The 26682-nt window shown below is 33.5% G+C and overlaps 1 protein-coding gene across 1 annotated transcript in view; it reads right to left on the bottom strand.

Annotated features, from left to right (window-relative positions):
• Window positions 1-26682, bottom strand: part of LOC136037399 (acetylcholinesterase-like) — an 85692-nt gene that overhangs the window by 44206 nt on the left and 14804 nt on the right. The window contains exon 2 of the mRNA XM_065720144.1: window positions 17543-19105. Within this exon, the coding sequence (XP_065576216.1) occupies window positions 17543-19086 (1544 nt within the window). The 5' untranslated portion in view covers window positions 19087-19105. The remainder of the gene's footprint in view (window positions 1-17542; window positions 19106-26682) is intronic.

The following is a 26682-nucleotide window of genomic DNA, read 5'->3' as shown; positions in this document are numbered from 1 at the left end:
AAATGATTCTTTTGCAAAAAAACTGCTGTATACTGAAGTGCCTTCGTATTACACGTGGAACACTAAAAATAAAGTATTTGAACGTCGAAAACAGGGTAAGTCAGTCGACGGCCAACCTACCATCTTCAAAGATACCACGATAGGAAGACTCTACACCGTTCACCCCAATCAACATGAATGCTTCTTTCTACGCCTGCTTTTGGTGAATGAACCCGGTCCGACATCCTTTGAGTATTTGAGAACTGTAAACGGTACTATACATGACACTTACCGTAGTGCATGCCAAGCTCTGAATTTATTGGAGAATGACCAACACTGGGATAACTGCATCAATGACGCGTGCGAAACGTCAACCCCAAGTCAAATTCGTGCATTGTTTGGCATCATTTTAACAACTTGCTCTCCATCAGCTCCTACAGAGTTATGGGGAAAATATAAGTCAAAAATGTCCGAAGATATACTCCATCGAAAACAGTTAGAGACGTCAGATATGACTTTTGATTTTACATCAGAAATTTATAACTACACTTTAGTTATTATAGAAGATTTGTGCGTACGTATGGCAAACAAACCTCTTCAGGATTTGGGAATGCCTTCACCTAACCGTATCGCTGCTGTTTCGACATATGTAGAATTGGATCGTGAACAAAGTTACAGTACGAGTGATCTATTGTCTTATGTACAAAATAACATTTCCAAGTTAACGTCGGAACAAAAAGACATTTATGATACGATAGACTCAATTTCAGGACGTATACAACTACCTGCTGATTTCTGTAATTTAGTGACGTCCAAAAATGAATTGATTGAAAAAGTATTTCCGAATATTCTAAAAAATTATAAAAATAATAAATGGCTAAGTGAAAGAGCGATTCTCGCACCCAAAAATATAGACGTCCACGAAATCAACAATATTGTTTTGACCAAGATTCGAGACCAGGCAGTCCTTTACAAGTCAGTCGACACAGTTTTGGAACCAAATGAAGCGGTTAATTATCCATCTGAATTTTTAAATTCCATAGATCTTTCAGGGTTTCCACCACACGTGCTACAACTAAAAATAGGCGTACCAATAATACTTTTGAGAAATATCAACCCACCAAAGCTTTGCAATGGCACGCGACTTGCCGTAAAAAAAAACAATGGAAAACCTAATAGAGGCCACAATCTTGACAGGGCCTTTTGAGGGTGAGGCTGTTCTTATTCCTCGCATTCCCATGATTCCAACGGATCTGCCTTTTCAATTTTAAAGATTGCAATTCCCAATTCGATTAGCATTTGCAATCACCATTAACAAAGCTCAAGGTCAATCATTAGAAAAATGTGGTATAGATCTTAATACTGATTGTTTTTCCCATGGACAATTGTACGTTGCATGTTCGAGGGTCGGTAAACCTGACAATCTATTTATATGCAGCGACAATTGGACAGCGAAGAATGTTGTATATTCGCAAGTTTTACGCAGTTAATTTGTATTGTATCTATCTATCTATCTATCTATATAAAAACGAGTTGTGTGTATGCATGTTTGTTTGTTTGTAAAAAGAGCGTTTGCATATGACGTCATTATTAGTACATACGGCTTTGTATATGCACAGACAATGGGAAAGCCAAGAATGTTGTATATTCGCAATTTTTACGTAGTTTAACTCCTGCAGACGAAATGAATGCTTGCCTGAAAAATTCTAATTTATTAACTACAAATATGCGTGTCCGATTGCAAAACGATGACTCTGGTCAAACATTTTCAGATCAATTGCTGGCAATTGGAAACGGAAAGCTCCCAGTAGTGGGAAAGCCAAAAATGTTGTATATTCGCAATTTTTACGTAGTTTGAAACACATATATAAATCTATCTATATTCACAGGTGGGACACAGGGACACAACTACAATGGCGCGTAACGACTTACGCGCGCGGGGGGGCGCGAAGCGCCCCACCAACTAGGTTTTGGGGTGGCGCGAAGTGCCACCCCAACAGCTAGTTTGGAATAACTAAAGCTTAAGCAATATAATCTATAATCGTCACTAATAAACGTCCATAAAAATATAATAAAATGGCCATTTTCAAAATTTTTGCTGGTGTTCCAAAAATTATTCTAGCTCAATTAAACTAAAAAAAAGTGGCTCCTATATTCTTTGGGAAAAACGATTGGACAAGTAAAAAAATAAAAAAAAGTAAATATTTCCATTGTATTGTATTGTATCAGATTAACGACGCTTCTTGACTACTAAGGTCCCTGCGTCGGCCCTGCAGTGCATTGCTGCAGCATGATTCGATCTCTGGGTCCCGTATTACCAAGCTAAGGTCAAACCCACTGCGCCACCACAGGACTAAATATTTCCATTAGATCACAAGCGACGAATTTTCAAAAATGGGGGAATAAGCCAAGGGTACCAATTGGCAAAAATACAGAAGAATTTTGTTTTATTCTCTGCATAAATTGCAAAAAGGCATTTTTAAAATTTCAAGGGTAAGTTTTGCTTGAGAAAAAACAAAACACCGTTCTAAAGGTATTTTTCCACATTTAAGGGGGCAATTTCCCCCCTTCCTATAGGTGTGCCTGTAAATAACATGGTAAATAAACAAAAAAAATGTTTAATTAAACTGATAAAAAGTATTATGATTCTTGTGATTTTTTGGTTTATTTCAATAATCTAGTGATTGTCGTGCTGATTTAGTGAATTTTCTTTTAAAGAATCCAGTAATTGTATTTTGCACTTTGTAACAGCACTGAACACAAATAGGAGTTTCTAACACTTTTTAACACTTTTTTTCTTGACAAATTAGTTGATTTATAGCCTACTAATAGCCTACTACTAGAGTTCCCAGGACGGGATCTAGAGGGGAAAAAATCCCAGTTTGATAGAAACTGGGCCGGATTCTTAATTGTTTCGCACTAAAAGCCGCTTATTACGGCAAACAATTTATAACACTAATTTGTGTATTAGGAGACCAAGCTTTAGTCGGCGATTTTCGTTTCTTTAATAAGAATATTCGTAATAAGATAATTTTTTCGTTTTCCGTTGCTTAAAAACGATCTAGAGAGGTCTAACGATCCACATCTTGACACCAGGGGGCTTGACACCGTCTAATCGTTTTGGTCACTTAAAAAAAAGCATTAGACATTTTAATTTCCGTTCAAATGAGCCATCAAACATCTCTTTATGTTGTTCTGATAACTCGCTAGCCCTGGTTAAAAAAAAGGGGGGGAAAGGAGCATTAGTGCTGCAAACGCAAAGAATAATTTTCTTTGTTGTTCAAGATGGGGGACTCTAAGTACACTATAGAAGATTTTAGACTATACTGATTCCAATGTTGCAATTTTGATCTTGATCTGATGGCCTTTTCGAGGGATTTCAGTCTCTTTTAAAAATCATTTTTAAAAAATTTTCTCAATAAATTTTTACTTTTAAGATTAACTTAAGCAATAGTTACCATTACTCATTATCAAATGGCAATTTTTTCTCATCATCCAGTCTTTTTCAAAACGCACTTTTCAACTTTTTATTACTATGGGCTGTGCTTTGCTCTTTACTAAGTTGCAGCTACTGCTGCAACTATGATAGAAGACACAAATCCATGATTAAAACACACCTGATACCGATATGCTCGATGCGGCACATATGATATCAATACGCCCGATAGCGATACGCGCGATACCGATACACCCAATACCGATAAGCCCAATACCACGTAAAACCCTTTCCCAGGGACCGTCATTTGATCATCAGAACCATTAGACCTGTGAAATGTGCTGAAAAAAAAGTATCTCAAAATTTTTATAGGACGACTTCGGAGGGAGAAGGCCTTTTGGAGAGGGGGGCTAGCTGCCCTCCAATGTTTTTGGTCATTTACAAAGGGCATTAGCAAATTTAACTTCGGTTCGAATGAGCTATTAAACATCTCTCTATGATGTTAGCGTCATTCGCTAGCCCTGGTAGACAAAAAACAAAAAGGAGACACAATGCTACCCTTGCATTTTCCTTGATTTTCAAGGTGAAGGGCTGTAAGTATTTGACTAATTAGTTTCACTTATTTGTTTTTATTTGTTATAAACAGCAAAATGCCGCAAGCCGGACTGTGCAGGAAGTACGGTTAGGACTCAAAGGTTCAAGTCCTTAAAGGTTTTTTTTTTTCAATCATGGTTATGTGCCTTCTATATAATGTGTTAGAGATACAAATACAGAAGAGAGAATAATGAGGACTTTTTTCCCAAGACAGTGAACGAACAACACCTATTTTAATATTTCGGCCCTATATCTAAGGGCCGTCTTCAGCAAAGAAAATAATAAATAATAACACTTACAATAAAATTTCTCGGTTAAAAATCCATTTTTTAAAATAGTCTTGTCATCATTACTTCTTAACGAAAAGTTCAGCCAAGACTGTGTGATAAAAGCTAACATTTTCTAAGCTAAAAAGGTTCATTCATTGAACTAACTGTATGTATTAAAAATTGGAATAATTTCTTTTTGCGATATTTGCCTTCTCTGCAGCTAATCTTGTAGTTCTTTTGGGATTGGGCTTGTTTTTATTCGTTCCTATTTTTGTTTTACTTTGAAAATAGAATTTTTAGAATAGAATAGAATTGAAAATAAGAATAGAATAGAATCGAAATAGAATTGAAAATAAGAATTTTATTTAAATAAAAAAACAAGTTTTTTAGCTGAAAGTAAGGAGCGACATTAAAACTTTAAACGAACAGAAATTATTTCGTATATGAAAGGGGCTGCTTCGTCATCAACGCCCCGCTCTTTACGCTAAAGTTTGACTCTTTCTCTCAACTCTGCTTTTTAAAATAGTAAAAAACTTTAGCGTAAAGAGCGGGGCGTTGATGAGGAAGCAGTCTTTTTCATATACGAAGTTTTAACGTCGCTCCTTACTTTCCGTTAAAAAAACTTGTTTTTTTCTATTTAATTTCTGAACGTTTTTGAATCAATGCATGTTTTAATTTTGGCTCTCCGCAGATGAATAATTAAAACGAAATTTGCATATTTATTTTTTGGGTAATTGGCTTTCTCGTTGTTTTGATCAAATGATTATGAGAAAAAAAGGAGCGGGGGAGGAGGCCGAGTTGCCCTACGATTTTTGGTTACTTAAAAAGACAACTAGAACTTTTAGTTTTTCACCTATGTTTTTATTAGTAAAAGATATACATAACTTACAAATTAGCTTACGTAACGAACTTCTGTATTCTCATGTTTTTATTACGTATATGAAGGGGTACACCCCCTCGTCAGTACCTTGCTCTTTACACTAAATCTTAAACTTTGTCCCAATTTCTTAAGAATAACCCCTGAATCACAAAAGCCGTAGAATAAATAGTTGAAATTACTAAAAATGCTTTAGCGTAAAGAGCGAGGTATTAGGAGGAGGTGAGCCCAACACATGCGTCATAATTTCTGTTCGTTTTAAGTTTTAATGCTTCTCCTTACTTTCAGTTGAAAAAACTTTTTCATATTTATTTTTTCATTGTTTTTTTTTTTTAAATAATGCTAGAAAATCCTGCACTCCCTTCATGAAACTTTTCTTCCCCCATGACAAATTCCTCCAAGAAAAGTTCACCCAACATATCCCCACCCTCTCACCTCTTCCCTCCCCGACCTAAAAATCCCCCAGAAAACGTCTGTACACTTCCAAATAACCATTACTACATGTAAGCACTGCTCAAAGTTTGTAACTTGTGGCCCCTCCCACGGGGACTGTGGGGGAGTAAGTCGTCCCTAAAGACATAGTTATAAGGTTTTTTGACTATGCTGAATAAAATGGCTATCTCAGAATTTTGATCCGGTGATCTTGGGAAAATAATTAGCGTGGGAAGGGGCCTTGGTGCCCTCCAATTTTTTTGGTCACTTAAAAAGGGCACTAGAAATTTTCATTTCCGTTAGAATGAACCCTCTTGCAAGATTCTAGGACCACTGGATCGACACGATCACCCCTGGGAAAAAAAACAAACAAACAAATAAACAAATAAAAAAAACAAAAAAAAATAACAAATAAGCTATAACAACAAAGTAAGGAGCGACCCGGCTCAATAGTAACCGAAATTCTAAAAAATGGAATTTTAATACCAATAGTTACATCAAAATAATCGCATTTTCCTGCTTATTTTAAATATATAAGCTTCATCAAGATTAGTCTTACCCATCAAAAGTTACCAGCCTGAGAAAATTTGCCTCATTTTAGAAAACAGGAGGAAACACCCCCTAACAGTCATATGATCTTAACGAAAATCACACCATCAAATTCAGAGTATTAAAAAACCATATTGTAGAAGTTTCAAGCCCCTATCTACAAAAATGTGAAATTTTGCATTTTTTGCCAGAAGACAAATCACGGATGCGTGTTTATTTTTTTTTTTTTTTCCCCAGGGGTGATCGTGTCGACTCAGTGGTCCTAGAATGTCACAAAAGGGCTCATTCTGATGGAAATTAAAAGTTCTAGTGTCCCTTTTAAGTGACCAAAAAATTGGAGGGCCCCTAGGCCCCCTCCCACGCTCATTTTTCCCCATATTCACCGGATCAAAATTCTGAGATAGCCATTTTATTCACCATAGTCGAGAAAACTAATAACTATGTCTTTGGGGACGACTTACTCCCCTGCAGTCCCCGTGGGAGGGGCTGCAAGTTACAAACTTTGACCTGTGTTTACATATAGTAATGGTTACTGGGAAGTGTACAGACGTTTTTATGGGGATTTTTTTTGGTTGGGTGGGAGTTGAGGGGAGGGGTTACATGGGAGGATCTTTCCATGAAGAAACATCTCATGGGGGAAGAGACTTTCAATGGAGGGGGAGCAGGATTTTCTAGCATTATTTAAAAAAAAACAATGAAAAAATAAATATGAAAAGTTTTTTCTACTAAAAGTGAGGAGCAGCATTAAAACTGAAAACGAACAGACATTATAACGCATATGAGGGGTTTACCTCCTCGTAATACCTCGCTCTTAACGCTAAAGTATTTTAGTAATTACAACTACTTATTCTACGGCCTTTGTGATTCAGGGGTCATTCTTAAGGAATTGGGACAAAATTTAAGCTTTAGTGTAAAGAGCTAGGTATCAACGAGGGGCAAGCCCCCTCATATACGCAATAAAAACATACGAATACAGAAGTTCGCTACGTAAGTTAATTCGTAAGTTACGTATATTTTTACTTATGAAAACGTTCGTAAAAAATCTAAAGTTAATGCCTTTTTAAGTAATAAAAAATCGGAGGGCAACTAGGCCTCCTCCCTCGCTCCTTTTTTCTCAAAATCTTCGGATTAAAACTGTGATAAAGCCATTTAGCCAAAAAAAAATTAATATGAAAATCTTGTTTTAATTATTTATGTGCGGAGAGCCAAGATCAAAACATACATTAATTCAAAAACGTCCAGAAATTAAACAAAAAAAAGTTTTTTTAAATGAAAGTAAGGAGCGACATTAAAACTTAAAACGAACAGAAATTACTCCGTATATGAAAGGGGCTTTTCCTCCTCAGCGCCCCACTCTTTACGCTAAAGTTTTTTACTGTTTTAAAAAGTAGAGTTAAGAGAAAGAGTCAAACTTTAGCGTAAAGAGCGGGGCATTGAGGAGGAAAAGCCCCTTTCATATACGGAGTAATTTCTGTGCGTCTTAAGTTTTAATGTCGATCCTTACTTTCATTTAAAAAAATTGTTTTTTGGGTTTTTTGGGGTTTTTTTGTTTGACCCCAGTTACTCGTCTAAGAGGAGTGTATCAAATACCATGTAGTTGTGGAAATTATTACATTGGTCGAACCCACCAAAGCTTAGGAACAAGATTACAGCAACACAGAGAAAATATTGAAAAAGGATTGAAATCTAAAAATAACTCCATATCTTTCGATTCAGCTTTAAGCAATCATGTTTTTGAAAATCAAAACCATTATGTTCTATTTGAACAACAATTCTAATTAGCAATGACCTAGGAATCCAACAAACTGTCCGCGAGGCAATCGAAATCAATCGAAACTTAAATAATAATACATCCCTAAATAGAGACTTGGGTGAATACACACTCAACCCTATGTACACAAAGTTAATTATAGAAAATAATATAATTCAAAATAAAACAAAAAAAGGAACGAATAAAAACAAGCCCTATCCCAAAAGAACTACAAGATTAGCTGCAGAAAAGTCAAATATCACAATAAGAAATCATTCCAATTTTTAATAAATACTAAATAAAAAAAACTAATTTTTTTAGCTGAAAGTAAGGAGCGACATTAAAACTTAAAACGAACAGAAATTACTCCGTATATAAAATGCGTTGTCTCCTCCGCAATTCCTCGCTCTTTACGCTAAAGCTTTTAATTGTTTTAAAAAGTAGAATTGTGGCAAAGAGTCAAACTTTAGCGTAAAGAGCGAGGGATTGCGGAGGAGACAACCCATTTTATATACGGAGTAATTTCTGTTCGTTTTAAGTTTTAATGTCGCTCCTTACTTTCAGCTAAAAAAATTAGTTTTTTTTATTTAATTTCTGAACGTTTTTGAATTAATGCATGTTTGGTTTTGGCTCTCCCCACATAAATTATTAAAATGAAATTTGTATATTAATTCTTTTTTTGGATAAATGGCTTTCTCTTAGTTTTGATCAGACGATTTTGAGAAATAAGGGGTGGAGAAGAAGGCCTAGTTGCCCTCCAATTTTTCGGTTGCTTAAAAAGGCAACTAGAACTTTTAATTTTTAACGAACGTTTTTATTAGTAAAAAATATACGTAACTTATAAATTAGCAACTTACGTAACAAACTTTCATAATCTTATATTTTTATTATGTATACAAGGGGGTTTGTATCCTCGTTAATACCTCGCTCTTTACACTAACTCTTAAGTTTTGTCCCAATTCTTTAAAAATGACCCCTGAATCAGAAAGGCCGTAGAATAAATAGTTGAAATTACTAAAAATACTTTAGCATAAAGAGCGAGGTATTTATCTCCTCCTAAATACCTCGCTCTGTATGCTAAAGTATTTTTAGAACCCCTCATATGCGTAATAATCTCTGTTCGTTTTAAGTTTCAATGCTACTCCTACCTTTCAATAGAAGAAACGTTTTCATGTTTATTTTTCATTGTTTTCTTATAGTAATGCTAGAAAATCATGCGCCCTTTTCCTTGAATTTTTCTTCCCCCATGACAGATTCCTCCAAGGAAAGATCCTCCAACATAACCCCCTCCCCTCAGCCCCACCTCCCAAACAAAATAAAATCCCCCTGAAAACGTCTGTACACTTCCCAATAACCATTACTATATGTAAACACTGGTCAAAGTTTGTAACTTGCAGCCCCTCCCCCAGGGATTGTAAGGGAGTAAATCATCCGCAAATACATAGTTATTATGGTTTTCGACTATGTTGAACAAAATGGCTATCTCAAAATTTTGATCCGTTGACTTTGGGAAAAAATTAGCGTGGGAGGGGAACTCGGTGCCCTCCAATTTTATGGTCACTTAAAAAGGGCACTAGCACTTTTCATTTCCGTTAGAATAAGCCCTCTTGCGACATTCTAGGACCACTTGGTCAATACGATGACCCCTGGGAAAAAAAAAAAAAAAAACACAAACAAATAAACACGCACCCGTGATTTGTCTTCTGGCAAAAAATACAAAATTCCACATTTTTGTAGATAGGAGCTTGAAACTTCTAAAGTAGGGCTCTCTGATACGCTGAATCTGATGGTGTAATTTTCGTTAAGATTCTATGACTTTTAGGGGGTGTTTCCCCCTATTTTCTTAAATAAGACAAATTTTCTTAGGCTCGTAACTTTTGATGGGTAAGACTAAACTTGATGAAACTTATATATTTAAAATCAGCATTAAAACTTGATTCTTTTGATGTAGCTATTGATATCAAAATTCAATCTTTTAGAGTTTTGGTTACTATTGAGCCGGGTCGCTCCTTACTATAGTTCGTTACCACGAACTGTTTGATAGTTATTGAAATGAATGAACCTTTTTAGCTTGTAAAATGTTAGCTTTTATCACACAGTCTTGGCTGAACTTTTCGTTAAGAAGTAATGATGCCAATGCTATTTTAAAAAATAGATTTTTAACCGAGAACTTTTATTGTAAGTGTTTTGAAGACGGCTGAAGACGACCCTTAGATATAGGGCCGAAATAGTAAAATAGGTGTTGTTCGTTCGCTGTCTTGGGAAAAAAGTCCTCATTATTCTCTCTTCTGTATTTGTATTATGGAAAGGCAGTCTGGTCTTCGTCATTATTTGTGTTAGAGATAATTACTTGAATAGAAAAAAAAGAGAGAGAAGAAGAAAAAAAACAGAAATATCTTCCTAATCGAGTAATTAAGATAAATGAGCACTTGAACGAGGTCTTGACCTCACTTATTTATCCAATTTCCCAGGACAAAACAGAATAACGAAACCGTCAACCAAATCGAAATGTTCAAATCCATGCAAAGTCGTCATTTATTAATGTTAGCCGTTATAAATTTACAGGCAAAACCACCTTAAATCTAAAGAATTATTGCCAAGTGATTACCTCCCCTTAGGGCTCCTCAGAGGAATAAAACCTTCCTAAATGTTTGATGGTTTAATGTCCTGACCTGGCAAGGTGGAGCGTCTACCATAAAGCTCCTTTATGGTATCCCTATGTTAGGTAAAACTTGTGAAATGCATGCCTACTAGTAAAATTATTCAAAATAACATACAAAATAAGATTAGTTATTCATTTTGTGAATAATCTGTATTTGTTAAGACACAACTACCGTCATTCTTAACCAGTGTTGTTTTTCCTACTGCGCCAAAAAATTACAACTTACCGCCAAAATTGGAGCAGTTTTGAACCTGATTGTTTTCTGTTACTTTCTGGATGAAAAAACTTCCCTTTTTTTATATTTTTCTTTAGCATTTCGAAAAAAAATTAAGCCAAGCTATTCAAATTCATCAGTTGTTTCTTTTAGTTCTCAGTCTTCAAAGCAAGGGCTTGATATATAGTCTAGTATTTATTATTGGGAGATATTCAGACATTTTCTAGGCTGTGATTTTTGTAGCAGATATTTATCACGGGAAGACTTTTCCGTGGGTAAGACATTTCTGAGGGAAGTTTCTAGGAGAAAATTTACAAGGGGGACGGGAATTTTTCAACTATTTGAAAACCGTCACAAACAAAATAAAAGAAAAACCGCTGGAAGTAAGGAACAATATTAAAACTTAAAACGACTAGAAATTAATCTGTATGTGAAGGGGGCTTACTAGTAAAGCTTTAGTTTTCTGTAATCAAACAATCATACGAAAATATTATCAGTTAGTTTACTTGTACTAGTTTTATCAATGTATGTTAGATAGACTGTGAAGCAATAATTTTTGTTCGCTTTCAGTTTCAAATTCGCTCTTTAATTCCCTTGGAAATATTTAACTTTTTTTCAATTAATTAAAATAAAGAGAGATATTCAAGTTTAAAACGACCAAAAATTGCTACTTCACAGCATATAAAGCACACGCCTATAAAACAGTTTTAAATAAACTGACCAATGATGTGTCCCTGTGTAAAATTATGCTAAGCTATCACTTTATTGGAAGCACAAAACCAAAGCATAGTTAAGAATACTTTGTTGTTAAGTTGCAAACATTATCCTACAGGGTTTTACTTTCCTAGCATAAGAAACACCCTATATTGGTTTGTGTTTGCAGTAAAGCGCTACGTAGTTTTGCATAATCCTACAAACATAGGGAAATACCATGAAAATGGTTTTTAAATTGTTTTTTATTTTTATTATTATAATTTATTTTTATTTGACTTAATTATTTTATTATATTATTTCTATTTATGTATTTTATTTTATTATAAATCACAATTAGTTTTAATATTATTATAAATCATTCTTATTTTCAGAAAAATATTTTTAATTTGAATTCTATATTTCTAATTTGTGTTTCGAGTAAATCACTACACAGTTCTGCATATCCAACACACATAGTTTGTTTGTAAATTGTTTGCAACAATTTACAAATAAAACTGTTGTAGTTTGTTTGCAACATAGTTTGTTTGTAAATCAGTTTGTAAATTGTGTTTATTTTTAAATTGTTTAAGTTTTTTATGTAATTAATTATTCTATTATATGTTTTTTATTTGTATATTTTGTTTTACTATTAATTATAGTTATTTTCATTATTAATGTAAACTTTTATTTGATAATCAGATTATTTTATTTTAAATTGTGTTTCCAGTAAAGCGCTACGTAGTTTTGCATAATCCTACAAACATAGGGAAATACCATAAAATGGTTTTTAAATTGTGTTTATTTTTAAATTGTTTTTTATTTTTATTATTATAATTTATTTTTATTTGACTTAATTATTTTATTATATTATTTCTATTTATGTATTTTATTTTATTATAAATCACAATTAGTTTTAATATTATTATAAATCATTCTTATTTTCAGAAAAATATTTTTAATTTGAATTCTATATTTCTAATTTGTGTTTCGAGTAAATCACTACACAGTTCTGCATATCCAACACACATAGTTTGTTTGTAAATTGTTTGCAACAATTTACAAATAAAACTGTTGTAGTTTGTTTGCAACATAGTTTGTTTGTAAATCAGTTTGTAAATTGTGTTTATTTTTAAATTGTTTAAGTTTTTTATGTAATTAATTATTCTATTATATGTTTTTTATTTGTATATTTTGTTTTACTATTAATTATAGTTATTTTCATTATTAATGTAAACTTTTATTTAATAATCAGATTATTTTATTTTAAATTGTGTTTCCAGTAAAGCGCTACGTAGTTTTGCATAATCCTACAAACATAGGGAAATACCATAAAATGGTTTTTAAATTGTGTTTATTTTTAAATTGTTTTTTATTTTTATTATTATAATTTATTTTTATTTGACTTAATTATTTTATTATATTATTTCTATTTATGTATTTTATTTTATTATAAATCACAATTAGTTTTAATATTATTATAAATCATTCTTATTTTCAGAAAAATATTTTTAATTTGAATTCTATATTTCTAATTTGTGTTTCGAGTAAATCACTACACAGTTCTGCATATCCAACACACATAGTTTGTTTGTAAATTGTTTGCAACAATTTGTATATTTTGTTTTTTATTTATATATTTTGTTTTTTATTTGTATATTTTGTTTTACTATTAATTATAGTTATTTTCATTATTATTGTAAGCTTTTATTTAATAATTAAATTATTTTATTTTATATTGTGTTTCCAGTAAAGCGCTACGTGGTTTTGCATAATCCTACAAACATAGGGAAATACCATAAAATGGTTTTTAAATTGTGTTTATTTTTAAATTGTTTTTTATTTTTATTATTATAATTTATTTTTATTTGACTTAATTATTTTATTATATTATTTCTATTTATGTATTTTATTTTATTATAAATCACAATTATTTTTAATATTATTATAAATCATTCTTATTTTCAGAAAAATATTTTTAATTTGAATTCTATATTTCTAATTTGTGTTTCGAGTAAATCACTACACAGTTCTGCATATCCAACACACATAGTTTGTTTGTAAATTGTTTGCAACAATTTACAAATAAAACTGTTGTAGTTTGTTTGCAACATAGTTTGTTTGTAAATCAGTTTGTAAATTGTGTTTATTTTTAAATTGTTTTAGTTTTTTATGTAATTAATTATTCTATTATATGTTTTTTATTTGTATATTTTGTTTTACTATTAATTATAGTTATTTTCATTATTATTGTAAGCTTTTATTTAATAATTAAATTATTTTATTTTATATTGTGTTTCCAGTAGAGCGCTACACTGTTTTGCATAATCCTACAAATATAGGGAAATATGTTATTTAAAAATGATTTTTTTAAATTAATTTTTAAATCATGGTTCATTAAAGCGCTACTTTATTGTGCATCATATTACAAATATAGGGAAATATCATGGAATCGGTTTATCCACACAAGTTGTGTAGATGCATGCATACGCTCTGGAGCAATTAATTTTAGCTCGCCTGCATATTAAGCACTGAGGAAGACTGATGAGGCAATAAAGAGGAAACATAAATCTACAGAGAAGAAAGAAAGGAAAGGATAATTAGTTCAGAAAATTCCATTTGTCAAAAAAAGAGTAATGCATATATGCATTAAATTATGTTGATAAACCATGATTCGAAAGCTTATGGGTGTGGTTGTTAACAACACTTTGGGTATACACTGTACTGTTGCATATTAATTAGAAATGCATAAAAATCTGAGCTTAAAATATGTGCGGACCAATCGCATACACAATCATCGTATACTCACATTTTTGGGCCCTCCAACAATCCCCTTCAAAAACTTTTTCGGCTCTCTTAGCCCAGGCAAAGATCTTTGGAAGTTTAAGTCAACAGGCAAAAATGTTTAAGAACATAAAAACTACTTACAGTTTGAAGTACAGTATTAAGTACTACCTACAGTTAATCATCGTCGCACATTTTTGGGCCCTCCAACAATCCCCTTCAAAAACTTTTTTGAATTTCTTAGCCCAGGCAAAGATCCTTGGAAGTTTAAAGCCAACAGGAAAAAATGTTTATGAACATAAAAACTACTTACAGTTTTAAGCCGTTCAGAAACAAAAGTTTTATGCCCTATTTTGTGACAAATTAAATTTAAAAAAAAAAGAACAAGTTTGTTTTAACTGAAAGTAAGGAGCGACATTAAAAATTAAAACGAACAGAAATTACTCCGTATATGAAAGGAGCTGTTCCCTCCTCAACGCCCCGATCTTTACGCTAAAGTTTCACTCTTTCTCTCAACTCTACTTTTTAAAACAGTATAAAACCTTGGAAACAAGGTAACGGGGTACAGTTTTATTTCTAAAAATTAATTAAAAATAAGTGAAAGCGCTGTTTTTAACACGACTGAAGCAATTCAGTGCCAGGCACCGTTTCATTGTATGTCTATCCCGAAATTTGGGTGTACGTTATAGCGGAAAACATTCTATTTCTAGACTATATAAAATAATGAAAATATGGAAAGGAAATATAAATCTACAGAGAAGAAGGAATTAAAAAGAGAATGGAAAATTTCTTCAGGATATTCCAGCCGTCAAAATGTAAAAGAATATTTTAATATTAAAAATTCTGAGATACCTTGATTCATAAGTTTTCGTTTATTGTTTTTACCAGCAGTTGGGGTATACTATATATAACGATGTATATTTTAGTTCTAACAATTAATTAGAAAAAAATTAAATTGTAAATTTGAAATATTACAGGAAACTTTCATACGCACAAGTCTTCGAAAGATATATTTCATTTATTCTATTTTTTTCGACAGTTTATTAAAATTACTAAATTTTAGATACCTTTTTTGTAGTTAACACATTTACGCCCTCTAATTATACTACTACTGCTAAAAGTCACTGCTAAAACACCCCTAAAAGTCATAGAATCTTAACAAAATCACACCATTGCATTCAGCGTATCAGAGAACCCTACTGTAGAAGTTTCAAGCTCTTACCTACAAAAATGTGGAATTTTGTATTTTTTGCCTGAAAGCAGATCACGAATGCGTGGTTACTTGTTTTTTTTTTTTTTTTTTTTTTTGTTGTTTTTTTCTCCAGGGGTAATCGTATCGACCAGTGGTTCTAGAATTTCGCAAGAGAGCTCTTTCTAACGAAAATGGAAAGTTCTAGTGCCCTTTTTAAGTGACCTAAAAATTGGAGGGCACCGAGTTCCCCTCCCATGCTAATTATTTTCCCTCCGTTTTTGCCAGAGTCACCAAAGTCACCAATTCTGAGATTGCCATTTTATTCAGCATAGTCAAAGAACCTTATAACTATGTCTTTGGGACGACTTAATCCCCCACAGTCACCGTGGGAGGGACTACAAGTTACAAACTTTGATCAGTACTTACATATAGTAATGGTTATTGGGAAGTCCACAGGCGTTTACAGGGGGATTTTTTAGTTGGGGTGAGGGGTTGTGAAGAGATGGATATGTTGGGGGAACTTTCCATGGAGGAATTTTTCATGGGGGAAGAAAATTTCCATGAAGGGAGCTCAGGATTTTCTAGCATTATTAAAAAAAATGAAAAAATAAATATGAAAAAGTTTTTTTCAACTGAAAGTTTAAAACTTAAAACAAACAGAAATTATTACGCATATTATTGGTTCACTTCCTCCTAATACCTCACTCTTTACGTTAAAGCATTTTTAGTAATTTCAACTATTTATTCTACCGCCTTTGTAATTCAGGGGTCTTTAGTCTTAAGTCTTTTAATTCCTTTAGTCTTAAGGAATTGGGACAAAATTTTAGCTTTAGTGTAAAGAGCGAGGTAATGACGAGGGGTGATCCCCTCATATATGTAATAAAAACAGGTGAATACAGAAGTTCGTTACGTAAGCTAATTCGTAAGTTACGTATATCTTTTACTAATAAAAACGTTCGTAAAAAATTAAAAGTTCTAGTTGCCTTTTTAAGTAACCGAAAAATTGGAGGGCAACTAGGTCTCCTCCCCCGCTCCTTTTTTCTCAAAATCTTTCGATCAAAACTATGAGAAAGCCTTTTAGCCAAAAAAATAAACATGCAAATTTCGTTTTAATTATTCATCAATACATGCACTAATTCAAAAACGTTCAGAAATTAAATTAAAAAAACAAGTTTTTTTTAACTGAAAGTAAGGAGCGACATTAAAACTTAAAAAGAACAAAAATTATTTCGTATATGAAATGGGCTGCTCCCTCCTCAACGCCCCACTCTTTACACTATTTTTTTTTTTACTGTTAAAAAAAGTAGAAGTGAGAGAAAGAGTCAAACTTTAGCGTAAAGAGCGGGGTGTTGAGGAGGAAGCAGCCCCTTGCAAATACGAAGTAATTTCTGTTCGTTTTAAGTTTTAATGTCGCTCTTTACTTTCAGTTAAAAAAACTTGTTTTTTTTTAATTTAATTTGTCACAAAATAGGGCATAAAACTTTTGTTTCTGAACGGCTTAAAACTGTAAATAGTTTTTATGTTCCTTAACATTTTGTCCTGTTGGCTTTAAACTTCCAAGGATCTTTGCCTGGGCTAAGAAGCAGGAGCATAGTTTAGATAAAGCTCGTTTTCTATAGCTACTCCAGTTTTCAATAATTTCGTCTTGCCAGGATGAAAGATTGTTGCAACGATAAAAGCTTAGAAAGATTAGGAAGATAAGATAAACTTAGAACGTTTAACTTCTTTGGATAACTAAAAACGAAAAGAATAGCCAAAACTGCATTAAATAGTAATGAAAAGCAGGAATCAAACGATGTTAATGAATGCAAGGGATTTAATAATTACAAGAACGCTTGATTTTCTATTTGGCTTTCTATTTGCCTTTCAAACTAAAAACTTCGATGAGAACATAGCCTTCCTTAGGATTAACAAAAACTCGGAGAGCAGAAAAAAAATAGGCAACTATATCTAAAATTTGAAATAACATTCATAGCCTGTCTTAAATCGTTGTTTTCAATTTTTGGCGCGTAAATCACATCTTTTAAATTTTGCAATTTAAACAAAAAACTCAAATTTTTAATTTAAAAATTCTAATGTCTAAACACCAATGAAAATAATAATATATCACTTACCCTGTTTTTGCAAAATTTGCCCAATATCTCATTATTTTCTTGCTAAAGTCAACTTCATCTTTGTTATAACCTTTTTCTGGGTTCAAAGGCTCACCAAATACAAAATTGATTTCATCAGCGTGGAGTACACCCATCCAGCTAGGCCAAGGGTGAATCGAAGAACGGTGAGTAAAATAATACATGTAGACACTGTTGCCAACTTCTGCAAATCTTTGCGCAAATTCATTAACCCCACATACAAATTGACGATCTCCTACCATTTTGTCGACAGCATCAAGGTTATATTTGGGATCATCTTGATTTAGCCAATTTGTATACTCAAAAATAACTGCTTGCCTTCCAGCTAGATTGAGATCCCTGTTCCAGTTTAGATTCTTATTGACCTTGTCCACAGCTTCCAAGTACTGACTTCTTGTTAGTGTTACGCTTTCATTATTTGGAAACATATCAGGAAGGAAATAGCTTAGGAAGAAAAAAGCTTCTTCAGCGTTTGATCCTAGTAAAAGATTCATTCTTTTTAAGTTGTTACTGTCAGCAATCATCTGTGTTGGATGTTGGTCAATTAATGTTCCATCTACAACAACAACAAATGTAAACGCAACTACATGATCTTGAGCAGGCTCTTCATATACTAATCTTGAGGCGTTGGTTTCTCTAAGACAATCAATTACCTTTGAAATATCTACAAGGTCATCTGTACATCCCACGTTTCTAGCCAACTCTTTGCCTCTTTTTAAACTTTCTTCTTTTGATATAATTGCCCAGGGAGCTGTTGGAGTTCCGCTTTGAAGAATGGCTTGATTAAACATATCTCTACTTAAGGGTGATAATATATGAAATGCTATAGCAGAGGCACCAGCTGACTCGCCAAATAGTGTCACATTGTTGGGATTTCCCCCAAAAGCATGAATATTGTTTCTTATCCATTCCAAGGCCATAATCTGGTCAAACATTCCAGCGTTACCAGGAGCATCTTCAGTGCCCATGTAAAGAAAACCCAGCGCAGCAAGTCTATATTGAATCGAGATTACAATTACATTTTCTTCTGATGCTAAAATGCGAGGGTCATACACATCAAGTGTGCTTGAACCAGTACTGAAACCTCCACCAAAGAACCACACCATCACTGCAGCATGTCTTGGTCTCGGACGAGGCACCGTAACCGTTAAATATAAGCAATCTTCACTCAAATCAGTATTTGCGTTCCACATAGTTGATCCTATGAAGTCTCCATTGGTTGTATCCATAGTCTGCCAACAAGAATTTGGGAGACTATCGACGTCTTTTATATCATCCCATGGCTCTACGGGATGGGGGTGTTTGAAGCGAAGTGGGCCAACTGGAGGTTTCGCAAAAGGAATACTCCCCCACATGTCGACCAGTTTCCCTGTTGCGGCTGCCTTTGTTGCTCCACGGACTTTTCCATGTGTTGTTTCTATCACTAAATTGTCTGTCTGAGCATTTGAGTAAAAGAAACATGTTATCACAGTATTAATTAACACTAAGAAGCAATATTGTAGCCATTTGTCGCCATGAAAATCCATTTTCAGCCTCGGACAAATTCTGAAAAAGAATAAATAATCATTAATAAATCACCAAAAATCTTGTTGATGTTATGAGGTAGCACTAATATCTTTTTTCTTTCCAGAAGTAAACACAATAATTACGAAATTTTTATTTCACACTAAGCAGAAATCTTTTGGGTTTCTGAGTTGTTTGCAAATTTTCTGAGTTGCTTCTACTTTATTTCATGTCCTTTATGTTTTTGTTTTATTTCATATTAGATATATTTTACATTTACTCGTATTTAGAATATTTTCGATACTAAACACCGTTTATATCTCTCTCTTTTTGACAAATAATTATCATAGTGTTTCTTTTAGAAGAGGGTAGAGGAACTAATTAGAGTAGTTCGTCTTTCCGACTCTTAAGCTATTCATTTTTCTGTATTATCCCCCTTCCCTATTATTTTGCCCCCCTTCCAACGGGTATTTTGGTATTATTTTGCTCCCAAAATATTTCGCTTTAAACTTCAAAGTTTCAAATTTTTGATTGCAGCATGGCTGTCAAATTATTTCAATCAAAAATAATTTCATTCGCTGTTGTCCTGAACATTTCATTTGGGCTGCTAGCCAAAATTTTTGTTTTGCCCTGTCGTGGATTAGGTTTTGCTCATAGAAAAATGAAAGCTTCTCTAGAATCATTAAATTTTGTGTTGGATACCCTGTAAAGCCAAATAGTAAATTTGTGTATTGAATTTTCTCCTTTTTGCAACAGATTTGAGTATTTAAGTTCTTTTAACTAGCTCCCTATTTATTGCTTGTCTTGTCTTTTTTTCTGCATTAGCAGATTCTGCATTAGCAGAATTTACAACTATTTTCTTAGAAGAAATGGAATAATAAGATAAATTTGGTCTAACGCTTCGTTTATCACATAATTTCTATTTGCACTGTATATCCTGAATGTATAACATTTTATAAGAAAAAAAGAGTTTAATAAGTTTTCCAAGTTTCTGAGGATGAACTAAAGGTCTTAAATATTATTTTGACTACTGCTAATTGATTTTCTTTGCTACTTTTTCTAGTTCCTAAGGCATTTATTTTCGGATTACACAGCTGTTTGATTTTCTGTTTTTTAGAAGAAATAGAATAAGAAAAGAAATTAGTTGAATATATAGTTCATTTGATAAGGACTTGTCACAATCGACTGTATAATCATTTCTCAAGTACCAAATTTTTCAGTTTTTTGAGAATGGTTTTTAACCCTCAAATCTTCTGGATACATCTATTTAGTTGGCTGTTACCTCATTTATATTATTATATTACTTTATTATTATATTATATTTACTATATTATTATATTATATTACTATTATTATATTACTTCCGATGCTTGCTACTGATGTTTAGAAATCTAAAATTGTTTTCTTTTCTATTCTTCGATGAAAAATAGAAAACAGTAGAAAAACAAATAACAAATAGAAAAGAGTAGAGTGAAAAACAAATAGAGTAGACAAAATGGTAGACTCCTCAGCTCTTAGGTAAATATTTATTAACAACTTTACGCTGGCCATTTTGTATAAAAAAAAATAGATATCTTTAATATTTTTCGTATTTTTGGAGGTAGGTCTAAGCAATTTAGAACTTCTGCTTATCCACTGTTACCTAATTGTAGCTGATCTAATTATTTAAATTGGTACTGATTGCAAAAACAGACAAGTTAAAAATTTCAGAAACTAATAAATGAATAAATAAATAATAGGAAGAAAGAAAAGCTCTCAAGAAATCTGATGACCACTTGAGAGAATCAAATATAGTAAATCTCCAACTGGTGCTCCACAATTTTTTATGTTTTTATACGAATCCTCCAGGGAGGGGGGATTTTATTTATTTTTCAACACTTTTAACAAAAATACTAAAAAAGCCATTTTTCAAAATCTAGGGGTACAACACAGGGGAGGAACAGGACCCCCTGCCTCATCTACTGTCCCAAATTGACGCCACTGGAATCATTGAGTCAGAAAATGTAGAAAAAGCTTCGTAAAAAATGAAAAAAAATCAAGCACAGATAAATTTCCTCATAATCTTTATTTTACAAAAACAGACAGAGGGGGAAACGCAGTCCCCTAACAAATTCCCTGAAGAAGATAGGGTTGGTATAAAAATCTGGAGCCGTTCATGTGAGATGGGTTAGGGACTTGTGCTTATATTCCCACCAAGTTTCAGCCCAATCCCTCCAATCTAAGCGTTTTCCATGATTTTAGGTCACCCCAAACTCCCCCCAATGTCCCCAGATCCGGTCGGGATTTAAAATAAGAGCTTTGAGACACGATATGCTTCTAAATATCAAATTTCATTGAGATCCAATCACCCGTTCGTAAGTTAAAAATACCTCATTTTTTCTAACTTTTCAGAATCACCTACCAAATTAGCTACCAAAGCTAAGTGGGTTTGACACTCTACTTAGAATCTTGAGGATCGAGTCCTAATCTCTCTGTGGTAGTTTTAACAGGATCGTGATAGTGATTCAGCTATTGAGTAAATCTTGTCAAGATGTTGTATCAACACTGCTTCAGGAATGGTTGATGTCTCCGTTCTGTCACAAGCTCCTTTCTCCATCCCTATCCCTCAAAAGGAAGCCCTCATAGTGGTATCGAAGTGGACCTTTCACGAGTGTCCCCAACCAAAAAAGTAGCTAAAAAAAAGCACTTCAGGGCTACCTTGCGGAGTAGCACCCCTAGAGGAAATTATAGCTTAATAGCTTAATAAAAGTGAAAGCATTACACTAGATTCGATAATGAAAAATTCTTCTCGGCTTCATTTGTTTTGGTGGTCTTTTTTGAACTAAATAGGTATGAATTCTAGCAATATCATCAGTCAACTGAGTTTTAGCTATGTTATCAGCTCACCTCTGTTCGTAGCATAGCTTTTATAGACTTGGATATATAATGAGACTGAGATAGTAAGCTGAAACTGCTTGTGGAGAAATTCGAATTTTATGGATAGGGGAATGTTGCCAAGTTCGGAAATCCGTTTAGTGATCAGGATACATCCTCCATTCAACTGGAGGTTTTGAGTCTTGTTGCCGTCTGGTTCTAAGCCAGCTTAAATACTTTTTGCAATCTCGATAAAAAGTTACTAATCCTTGACCTGCCTTGGTGGAACCCAGTGCCTTTCTTAAGGTCATAACAATATTTGTGATTTAAATATCACAATTACCTTTTTACCTTTGTTTTTTTTTACCTTTGGAGTTTATTAATAAAATAATTCAAGCTGCTCACTCCATGCCAAAAGTGCAAGATATCAGTTTTGCATGCGGAAGGCGGGTTTTAATTCAGTTCAACTTTCCCCTCATTATTCCTTGAAAAATTAACCTTAATACAGTTAGCCATATTTGTAATAGCAGTCACAGTAGTAGTCCCAATAGGAGTACTAGTAGTTAAGGAATGGGAGTAAAATAATGGCACTAGTACCAATAGCAGCAGTAGTATTAACGTATTGCCTTTTCGTCATTCGAACACCACCCTCATCAAACCCTGAAAGCTTCATCTTAATACAATTAGCTGTTGCAATGATATTAGTAATGTATGTGTTTTGATTTAGTCAAACATCATCCTCAACACCCCCTGAAAGTCTGACATTAATACAATTAGCCATAGTAATATTAGCACTAAAAGCAGTAGGAGTAGTCCTGGAACTAGAAATAGTGGTAGTGTGCACATTGTGTATTTTTACTAACTCAACACTTCCGTCAGCGCGCTCTGAAAGAGTCACTCTAATCCTGTAAGCCATTCTTGACACACTGCTGATAAGGCTATATAGTGCTGATAAAGTCAAAGGAGTACTATGCATATAGTACCTTTTGGTCGGTTCAATATCTCCTTAACGTGCACTGAAAAATTCAACTTAATGCTCTAAGCTATTCCTGAGATGTATCTGCTACGGCGTTTTAATAGCCTGTATTCACATAGCGTGTTTCAATTTAGTTCACTATCATCTTCAGCTTTCGTCCAAGTTTTACTGTAATACCCTTAAGCTGAGCAGTATTAGTAACAGTCATCGTACTAGTAGTACCAGTAGCAGTTGTTGAAGTAGCCGTAGTATAAGTAGTGTTAGTAGTTGTATGCAGAGTAGTTGCATAATAGAAGTATGCATATTTTGCATTTTACCTAGTTCAACACCTCCCTTAGCATTTCCTGAAGGTTTCAACTTAATACCCTAGACCATTATTACTGCTTATTTGCCCTTTAGACAACCAATTTGAACAAAATGTGTTTTTATTTAGTTCAACATATCCATAAACATTCCGTGAAAGTTTTAACTTCCTACCCTTTGCCTCAGTAGTAGTGCAGCAATAATAGTAATAGTAGCAGAAGTAGTAGTAGCAATATACACAGAATGCCTTTTGGTTAGTTCAAAATCCCTCTCAACGCGCCCTGAAAGTTTTATCCAATCAAACAGTTCGTGGTAACGAACTGTAGTAAGGAGCGACCCGGCTCAATAGTAACCAAAACTCTAAAAAATTGAATTTTGATATCAATAGCTACATCAAAAGAATCGTATTTTAATGCTGATTTTAAATATATAAGTTTCATCAAGTTTAGTCTTACCCATCAAAAGTTACGAGCCTGAGAAAATTTGCCTTATTTAGGAAAATAGGAGAAAACACCCCCTAAAAGTCGTAGGATCTTAGTGAAAATGACACCATCAGATTCAGCGTATCAGAGAACCCTACTGTAGAAGTTTCAAGCTCCTATCTACAAAAATGTGGAATTTTGTATTTTTTGCCAGAAGACAAATCACGGGTGCGTGTTTATTTGTTTGTTTTTTGTTTTTTTTTTTCCCAGGGGTCATCGTATCGACCAAGTGGTCCTAGAATGTCGCAAGAGGGCTCATTTTAACGGAAATGAAAAGTTCTAGTGCCCTTTTTAAGTGACCAAAAAAATTGGAGGGCATCTAGGCCCCCTCCCACGCTCATTTTTTTCCCAAAGTCAACGGATCAAAATTTTGAGATAGCCATTTTGTTCAACATAGTCGAAAACCATAATAACTATGTCTTTGGGGATGGCTTACTCCCCCACAGTCCCTGGGGGAGGGGCTGCAAGTTACAAACTTTGACCAGTGTTTACATATAATAATGGTTATTGGGAAGTATACAGACGTTTTCAGGGGGATTTTTTTGGTTTTGGGGGTAGGGTTGAGGGGAGGGGGCTATGTGGGAGGATCTTTCCTTGGAGAAATATGTCATGGGGGAAGAAAAATTCAATGAAAAGGGCGCAGGATTCTCTAGCATTACTATAAGAAAACAATGAAAAATAAACATGAAAACATTTTTTCAAATGAAAGGAAGAAGTAGCATTGAAACTTAAAACGAACAGAGATTATTACGCATATGAGGGGTTCTAAAAATATTTTAGCATAAAGAGCGAGGTATTTAGGAGGAGATAAATACCTCGCTCTTTATGCTAAAGTATTTTTAGTAATTTCAACTATTTATTCTACGGCCTTTCTGATTCAGGGGTCATTCTTAAAGAATTGGGACAAAATTTACGATTTAGTGTAAAGAACGAGGTATTAACGAGGGTACAAACCCCCTCATATACATAATAATAATTAAAGAATATAAAAGTTTGTTACGTAAGTTAATTCTAAAGTTACGTATATTTTTTGCTAATAAAAAAATTCGTTAAAATTAAAATTAATAGTTGCCTTTTTATGTAACCGAAAAATTGCATGGCAAATAGGCCTCCTTCCCCATCCTATATTTCTCAAAATCGTATGATCAAAACTAAGAGAAAGTCATTTAGCCAAAAAAGGAATTAATATGCAAATTTCGTTTGAACACTTTACGTGTGGAGAGACAAAATCAAACATGCATTAATTCAAAAACGTTCAGAAATTACATAAAAAAAAACTAGGTTTTTTTAACTGAAAGTAAGGAGCGACATTAAAACTTAAAACGAACAGAAATTACTCCGTATATGAAACGGATTGTTCCCTCCGCAATCCCTCGCTCTTTACGCTAAAGTTTGACTCTTTGCCACAATTCTGCTTTTTAAAACAATTAAAAGCTTTAGCGTAAAGAGCGAGGGATTGCGGAGGGAACAATCCATTTCATATACGGAGTAATTTCTGTTTGTTTTAAGTTTTAATGTCGCTCCTTACTTTCAGTTAAAAAAACTAGTTTTTTTATGTATTACTTTAAGACTCATATATCCTTCTGTCAACCTTAATACCTCACAGTAAGTTTGATCAAACAGTTCGTGGTAACGAACTGTAGTAAGGAGCGATCCGGCTCAATAGTAACCAAAACTCTAAAAAATTGAATTTTGATATAAATAGCTACATCAAAAGAATCGCATTTTAATGCTGATTTTAAATATATAAGTTTCATCAAGTTTAGTCTTAGCCATCAAAAGTTACGAGCCTGAGAAAATTTGCCTTATTAAGGAAAATAGGGGGAAACACCCCCTAAAAGTCGTAGGATCTTAACGAAAACGACACCATCAGATTCAGCGTATCAGAGAACCCTACTGTAAAAGTTTCAAGCTCCTATCTACAAAAATGTGGAATTTTGCATTTTTTCCCAGAAGACAAATCAAGGGTGCGTGTTTATTTTTTTTTTTTTTTTTTTTTGTTTTTTTTTTCCCAGGGGTCATCGTATCGACCAAGTGGTCCTAGAATGTCGCAAGAGGGCTCATTCTAACGGAAATGAAAAGTTCTAGTGCCCTTTTTGAGTGACCAAAAAAATTGGAGGGCATCTAGGCCCCCTCTCACGCTCATTTTTTTTCCCAAAGTCAACGGATCAAAATTTTGAGATAGCCATTTTGTTGAGCATAGTCGAAAATCCTAATAACTATGTTTTTGGGGATGACTTACTCCCCCACATTCCCTGGGGGAGGGGTTGCAAGTTACAAACTTCATCCAGCGTTTACATATAATAATGGTTATTGGGAAGTGTACAGACGTTTTCAGGGGGATTTTTTTGGTTTTGGGGGTAGGGTTGAGGGAGGGGGCTATGTGGGAGGATCTTTCCTTGGAGAAATATGCCATGGGGGAAAACAATTCAATGAAAAGGGCGCAGGATTTTCTAGCATTACTATAAAAAAAAAACAATGAAAAAATAAACATGAAAACGTTTTTTCAAATGAAAGTAAGGAATAGCATTGAAATTTAAAACAAAGAGAGATTATTACGCATATGAAGGGTTCTAAAAATACTTTAGCATAAAGAGCGAGGTATTTAGGAGGAGATAAATACCTCGCTCTTTATGCTAAAATATTTTTAGTGATTTCAACTATTTATTCTACGGCCTATTTGATTCAGGGGTCATTCTTAAAGAATTGGAACAAAACTTACGATTTAGTGTAAAGAGCGAGGTATTAACGAGGGTACAAACCCCCTCGTACACATAATAAAAATATAAGAATATAAAAGTTTGTTACGTAAGTTAATTCTTAAGTTACGTATATTTTTTACTAATAAAAACGTTCGTTGAATATTAAAAGTTTTAGTAGCCTTTTTAAGTAACCGAAAAATTGGAGGGCAGCTAGGCCTCCTTCCCCACCCCTTATTTCTCAAAATCGTCTGATCAAAACTAAGAGAAAGCCATTTAGCCAAAACAAAATTAATATACTAATTT

This window comes from Artemia franciscana, chromosome 16 (assembly GCF_032884065.1).
Source record: "Artemia franciscana chromosome 16, ASM3288406v1, whole genome shotgun sequence".
NCBI classification, from domain to species: domain Eukaryota; kingdom Metazoa; phylum Arthropoda; class Branchiopoda; order Anostraca; family Artemiidae; genus Artemia; species Artemia franciscana.
The sequence above is the reverse complement of the archived record's forward strand: the minus strand, read 5'-3'. Positions and strand labels throughout refer to the sequence as shown.